General features: G+C 45.4%; 1 protein-coding gene across 1 annotated transcript; it reads left to right on the top strand.

Annotated features, from left to right (window-relative positions):
* Window positions 1–6202: 6202 nt before the first annotated feature.
* On the top strand, window positions 6203–7441 carry LOC308158948 (5-hydroxytryptamine receptor 1A-alpha-like; the record flags this gene model as incomplete). The annotated part of the gene is made up of 1 exon (XM_080532667.1): window positions 6203–7441. The coding sequence occupies one exon, from the start codon at window positions 6203–6205 to the stop codon at window positions 7439–7441; it is 1239 nt and encodes a 412-aa protein (XP_080388793.1).
* Window positions 7442–7845: the final 404 nt, after the last annotated feature.

The following is a 7845-nucleotide window of genomic DNA, read 5'->3' as shown; positions in this document are numbered from 1 at the left end:
AATGGCTTGATTATTCTGTTATGGTAGCACTAGCAAAAGAGTCAAGTGTGGCAGAACCCCAGAACAGACGGACACAAGAGGCAAACTAACAATAAAAGGATTTATTAAAATGATGGACAAAAGAATAAACCTACTCTAACGGGGCCTAAGTGGGGGGAATGTGTGGATGCCAGAGAACTGGAAAATGTAAATGAGGTGTGAGTGGGACTGTACTCTATGTGTCTGGGTGTGAGTGTCTAGCGTGCAAAACTAGTGTGGTGTAGATATGTAGATGAGTGAAGTGTTGAAATATGTACGTGTACTAACCAGTCCAGAGCAGAGAGGGGGAATAGTCGGCAGGCAGGCAGACGGGGGGGTTAGGCAGGAGGAGTAGGCGGCAGGCAGGCAGGGGGTCAGGCAGGAGGAGTAGGCGGCAGGCAGGCAGGGGCATAGGCAGGAGGGGTGGTCGTTAGGCAGGCAGGGACATAGGCAGGAGACGTAGTCGATAGGCAGGCAGGGGGGTCCAGGCAGGGGGAGGCAGGTTCCCTTGGGGAGCGAGGATCAACAAAGAAAACAACTAAGGTTAGCAAAATAACAAACAAACAAAACTCTGAAGTGAAACTACTTGAACGGGAATAGACAACAGGGAGAGCCAAACTACTAACCACATGGGTCAAAATAATCAAGCGTCGGAGGAAGGTTTCTGGGGCTTCTTATAGGGCTGCCTCCTCCTGAGTTGATAGCTGGACCCAGCTGTCTCCACTTGAGCCTGATGAGGCTCAACGAGCGCCAACGAGGCAGGAGGGGGCGGAGCCGATGAGGGATTCACAACAGTATGTCCCCACCTGTCCTACCCGCTGTACATACCTAATGTTTTGTTATATTGTTCTTCCCATGATGGATGTATGTTTATCTTGTAGATAGTACTAGTTATTTGTCTGTATTATCTTGTAGATAGTACTAGTTTTTTTTGTCTGTCTTACATGTAACGATGAATTGAATCAAGGACCCCAATTGAAATAAGCCAGTGGCTTTCTTGGGTTTTTATCCTGTTAGTTGACCTTGTATGTAATATGTACTTTCATGTACCTACTCCTGCAAATCTTCTAATAAAGTTTTCAATCAATCAATTGGTAATTCAAATGTAATAATCTTAGGTCTTGAAGACAGCCTATTGAACGATTATGAAACTGAATCCTTTGAATATCTAAGTAACATAGTAACATTTGATAAGATTTAGATTGTTTGAATAATCTTGTAGGCCTACAAACATAAAACGTTTCCTTGATTCATTCTAACTTTGGAAGATTTGAGGACAGGTAGGAAATGTGCAATTTGAGGCAAATATGAAAATTGGGGGGGAAATGCACACTAATCAACACTCAGGTGTGAAAGTGTAACCGAGTTGAGATGGTAAACTCACTCCTCTAATTTGGGATATTGAGGAGACGCTTAATTACGTGTCGAGATTCGGTCGGAGCAACTTGAACTGAGAGGCTACTATTTACAACAACTTGAAGTCTGTTCAAAAGCAACATGTCCAAGTGTAACTCTGTGTGCCAATGGCATCATATCAAATGCTCAACAGTATAACAGTATAACCTGTGGGATGTCACTCCTTCGTCGGGAGAGAGAATCGCATCTTACACACATCTGGTTGATGTTACACTGTTGCCCACAAAAAGTTTGTTTCAAAAAGGTGGATTGGAATTCTATAACTACACAGTGTACAATCAATGTTTTATCTGAGTACATCCAGATACATTGAGTGTTAAATGTCACAGTTTAGAGTGAACACCCCTAAACCTTCCCGGCACAGAATATGTAATTCTCCAACACACACCCTCACACAGAAGACCAAGACGAGCGTATGAAAACAATCATCTTTATTACAAATTTCCTATTACACATTGCTAAAATCCATAAAAATTAACTACTTTAAAATGAGGGTTTGGGGGAAGGCGCACACGACAGACAACAGAGTTCAGGTGCGTGGGGTAGGCTCTCCTCCTCAACGCTACCCCACAAAAATCAAACCAAAGAAATAAACAAAGAGTCTCTATTTGCCTGAAGTTGAAACGAGGCCTGTCGTCGTGACGTCGGCGGGGCTCCGCCTCCGAGAATCCCCAAACTCACTGGTATCCAGAGCGACTCGGCAGTAGAGTGATTTTCCCCAGCGATTTCCCAGTAGAGTCCCCCCCGCCAGCAACCACCGTCGGCTCGGCTAGTCCTGGTCCTCGGCTCGGCTAGTCCCCCGTCAGCAACCACCGTCGGCTCGGCTCCACCGAGTAGTCCGCCGTCGGCAGCCACCACTCGACCAGGCAGTCAATCCGCCACACAGGCACTCCACTAACTGCAATATCGGTTTGTCATATACGAAATAGCATGTGTCCACTCACGACAATACGACCCCCATGTCTCCCCTCCTTCTCTTCTTCTTCTTCTTCTTCTTCTTTTTTCAACTGGCGGTTGACAACCAAATGGTGTATTACCGCCACCGCTGGACTGGAGTGTGGCACAGGACTTGCTTTACTAACTTAAATTCTTTTTAAAAGCCCTGTTTCCCTTAAAAAGAAAAACAACAACTTTAAAAACTTCCCTTCCCTTCTCTGTAAAATATATTTCATCTCAAATACTTCTTTATTTTCCTCCACCTGAGCAATAAACCTACGCCTTTCGTTATGGTACTTTTGGCAGTGTATTAAAACATGTTCCACTGTTTCTGGTTTATTCCATAGACACTGCTCACAGTTGCCATCTGCATGCTTGTTTATTAAAAACAGGGTACTATTTAAATTGGTATGTCCAATCCTTAACCTGGCCAGCACCACCTCTTCACGCCTGGACCTGCATGTACTATTATCCACCCTCACTTTTGGTTGAAAATAAAATAGGTGTCTCCCAGAGGTCCCACTGTTCCAAATATACTGCCATTTCTCATACGATTTTGCTTTTATAATACTTTTTACCTCTGCCTTACTGTATTTAATTTCCACCTCCACTCTCTCTTTTTCTACTGCTTTCTTGGCATAGGTGTCAGCCAACTCATTTCCCTCCACCCCTATGTGAGCTGGCACCCACAGGAAAGAAAATTTAAAACCTGCTTTTAACATCCCACTTGCTAATTGTAAAATTTCTAAAATAATATCCATCCTGGATGCTGAGTGTGCATTTTGCATACTTAAAAGAGCAGAGCTGGAGTCAGATGCTATTACTGCTTGCCTGTTACACCCAACACTTTCAACCCATAACAGGGCAAACCATATGGCTAAAAGTTCTGCTGTGTAAACCGCCAAATTATCAGTCAGCCTCTTTGTTATAGCCAGACCCATTTCCGGTATCACATGAGCTACTCCCACCCTCCCATCACTCCTTTTTGATGCATCTGTGAAGATAATCAACCTCTGATTATACTGTTCCCTAATGTATTCCTGTACCCTCCATTTATCTATTCCCCCTTCCTGTTTTGCTTCAAGCAGTCCTAGATCTACTGTCACCTCTTCAAATGTCCAGGGGGGGACTGCAGGGAATGCCACCGTGGGGCTAATATTAAAATTGCTTATGCTCATATTTACAACTTTATGTTGGATTGTCCACCCAAAGCTTTTCCCTCCCTCATACAGCCTCTCTTGGCAATCCCTCAGGACTGGCTGTGCAATATGGTCCCCACTGTGTCCCTTGAGGTTAGCCCAATATACCAGAGCAAGCTGGTCTCTTCTCAAATGCAAAGGCATCTCGCCCACCTCTACCTGGATTGCTGCTATCGGAGAAGTTTTAGCTAATCCACTACAAATGCGCAGAGCTTGATTGTGCAACATATCAAGTTTCCTTAATGTGGATTTAGACGCTGACACATAAACCACACAGCCATAATCAAATACTGATCTCATCATGCCAGTGTAGATTGCTCTCAATGCAGACCCAGACGCACCCCACTCAACTCCACACAAGCACCTCATTATATTTAAAACTTTCTTGCATTTAGCCTCCATCTCCTGTATGTGGAAGGCCCAAGTTAACCTCTTATCAAACCACATCCCGAGGTATTTAAAAACCTCAACTCTTTCCAACTCTCTGCCTGCCAACTGAATTTTAAATTCAGGACCAATGTTCCCCCTTGAGAAAAACATAACCTTGGTCTTCTCTACCGAAATCCTAAATCCCCACTGTACAGCCCATTGCTGGACTTCATTAACTGCCTTCTGCATTTTCTTAACAATAAAACCTACATTCCTCCCCTTCTTCCACATAGCACCATCATCAGCAAACAAAGCCACTCCGTCAGTTCCCTGTACATTTTTAAAAATATGATCTATCATAATATCGAACAATAAGGGGCTTACAATGCTTCCCTGGGGGGTTCCATTCTCTGCTATATATCTAGCACTGACCTCCCCATCAATTTTAACCCTCAGGCTCCTTTCATACAAAAAATCCTTAATCCACCTGAACATTCTGCCCCTAACCCCCATTTCCTGCAATTTTATCAACAGTCCCTTTGTCCACATCATATCATATGCTTTCTCAATATCAAAAAAGACTGCTACCACTACCTCTTTGTTTACTTGAGCTCTTCTAATGTCATCCTCCAAGCATATAACAGGGTCCATAGTACCTCTCCCTCTTCTAAATCCACTCTGGTAACTCTGTAGCAGATTTTTTGATTCCACCCAGTAGGTTAACCTGTCATTTATCATTTTCTCCATAGTTTTTCCCACCTGGGAGGTTAATGCAATTGGCCTATAGCTGCTTGGATTGTGGGGATCTTTACCTGGTTTTCTAATTGGCACAATTAAGGACTCTTTCCACCCCTGGGCCCCTCCTTCTCTTCTAAAGTCCAGGGTTTTTAAAGGGCGCAGCAGCCAATCCGCTCGTTAGTGCAGTCAATCGCAAAACCCAGGGCAGCTGTGCCCATAAACATTTCCCGCGAACCTCCCCTGATTAGTCCCATTTTCATCTCGTGACATAAACAACGAATATCATACTGCATCTAGGCTACCATCGCTAACATCAGATAACATTAAAATGCTTATTGCATCAATAATAGTAGTGTGGATATCATAATCGGCCTTACAATAATAATATCATTTTACTCTGGTCTGATAACGCCCTCGGCAGCGTGATATCACCATCCTCGTTACCAATTAGGCTATATCGTAGGACATAGCCTACTGTCTAGACGTACCACATCTTGAATGGCATATTTCATCCTTCTTCAATTAACATTCCTTTTATTTCTCTCTTTTATTGTACTCTCTCTCTCTCGCTCTCTTTCTCACCAACATGCCTATAATACAGAACATCACAGCATTATGTGTGTATTAATTATTATTAATTATTAAATTATTATGTGACTAAAAGACGCATGTTCCATAGGGTGCAGGCGTCCGCGCAGTTCTCGCCTCATACAGCAGATGGCAGCAGATTTCCTCTCTGGGCTCCCGTGTGGAGCTGTCCACGGTCTGAAAATACGCGCATTGCTCCTAATAAGTAGTGTTACCTTTTCCATGTGAGAACAGAGAGTGCTAAAACACATAGACTGTTCTATCAATTTGATCATGTTAGAGTTTTAGTTCTTAGGCCTAATCGTTTTTTTTTCTTCTTTTGAAATCTGTTGCAAATATGGAGGCCATCTCATCTGTTGAATAGAGATAATAGTTTTACCCGCAATGCTGAATAATAATACAAATGTGTCCCTTCCCAGTAGGAACGCACAGACGTGGGACAAAATGGTTGTATAGACCACTGCATAATACGTAGGCCTAATGATGCATGGTGGTGATCATTGTTGGTGAAAAACAAACAAAAAAGAAACCAAAAACAGAGAAGCTCCGCTCTTCGTCCGTCTTCTGCAGCGAAGGACAGCTTGCTAGAGAAAGCAGGGCAACAAAACTCCACGGCGACCTCCTCGCCGCGTCTGACGTACCAACCGCTGCTGGTATAAATGAATTCACGGCGTCACCATACGCAGATGATTCACAGGACCAGTAAGCGCCCATGCAGCCCCCGACACATACACACTTACTTACACACAAACACACACAAGACCACGGCACGTCATGCGTCCTCGGAGCGAGGGAACGGACACGGAGACTCCGATGGACCTGGTAGTACCCCTACTGGCGCCGGCGCGAGGGACTGAGCGACCCCCGATCCCCCCGCTGCTTGCCCCCTTCTGTCCCGTCCTGTCAGACCCGTGTGTAGGGTATCCCGTGGACACAATATGGATTTTACGAACAGCAGCAGCGACAATTACACGACTACTACTACTTTCTCCGACGTCGTTCCCGACTGGCATGACAATGAGAACAGCACGGCTTCTAGAACTTTTCCCGAAGTGGAGTTGAGTTATCAGGTGGTCACAACTGTGCTCCTGGCCGCCCTTATCCTATGTTCCATATTTGGGAACGCGTGCGTCGTCGCGGCCATCGCGTTGGAGACGCGTCTCCAGAATGTGGCCAACTATCTCATCGGTTCCCTGGCCGTCACAGATCTCATGGTATCGGTTCTGGTTCTGCCCATGGCGGCCCTTTATCAAGTGCTAAACAAATGGACCTTGGGACAGGAGATATGTGATATATTTATCTCTCTGGACGTATTGTGCTGCACATCGTCCATTCTGCACCTGTGCGCAATTGCTTTGGACAGGTACTGGGCTATAACCGACCCCATTGACTATGTAAATAAACGGACACCCAGACGAGCTGCGATCCTGATAAGCGTGACATGGCTGATCGGGTTCTCCATCTCCATCCCGCCTATGTTAGGCTGGAGGAAAGCCGAGGACAGGGCGAACCCCGACGCCTGCACCATCAGCCAGGACCCGGGCTACACCATCTACTCGACTTTCGGAGCTTTTTACATCCCGCTTATTCTCATGCTGGTACTCTACGGGCGGATATTCAAGGCTGCCAGGTTCCGAATTCGAAAGACAGTGAAAAAACCTGAGAAAGCTAAAGTGGCAGAAAAGTGCTTGACCGTATCGCCGGCGATGATCCACAAGAAATCCAACGGAGAGTCAAACAAGTTCAACTCCTTGTGCGTAAACGGCGCGGTGAGGCACGGGGAGGAGGGCGAGTCGTTGGAGATCATTGAGATTCACAACTCCAGGAACCACCTGCCCCTCCCGAACACCCCACAATCCACGCCGCAGGGGTTCGAGAACAGGAACGAAAAGAACACAGATGCCAAGAGGAAAATAGCCTTGGCGAGGGAGCGTAAAACGGTCAAGACGCTCGGGATCATCATGGGGACTTTTATTTTCTGCTGGCTGCCGTTTTTCATCGTGGCGCTGGTATTGCCTTTTTGCGCGGAGTGCTATATGCCCGACTGGCTCGGAGCGGTTATAAACTGGCTGGGCTACTCTAACTCTCTCCTCAACCCCATCATATATGCCTACTTCAACAAAGACTTCCAAAGTGCTTTCAACAAGATCATCAAATGCAAATTCCACAGATCGTAAAGTCGCTCATTCATTGTGTACAGGTGTTTAGCCTACATTTTTGAATTACGGATTCGAGGGGCTAAAATGTAGCGGTCTATGGATTTGATAAAACGCAAAAAAGTAACAGACTCATATTCAGGGACAGTCTATTTTCAGTGTGATTTACAAACATAATGCAGACGTCTAACTGAGCAGGATTGACGATGGACATTACAAGTCACATAGGACATGGTGACTAGAGAACCAGGCAGTATGAAACTACTGTAGTGTACACGCTGCTCCCGTTTATTCGATGTTGTAGCTACAGTATATCTGCGAGGCATCGATGTATCCATGCAAGACATGTCATGCATTGTGCTGAAACCATGCATTCCATCCACGAGACGCGCGGCAGTGGTAACAAGGGTTTTCGTCCATCACAT

Source organism: Nansenia antarctica (assembly GCF_963989245.1).
Source record: "Nansenia antarctica genome assembly, chromosome: 5".
Taxonomy (NCBI): Eukaryota; Metazoa; Chordata; class Actinopteri; order Argentiniformes; family Microstomatidae; genus Nansenia; species Nansenia antarctica.
Note: the sequence above shows the minus strand (reverse complement) of the source record. Positions and strands in the feature narration are given on the sequence as shown.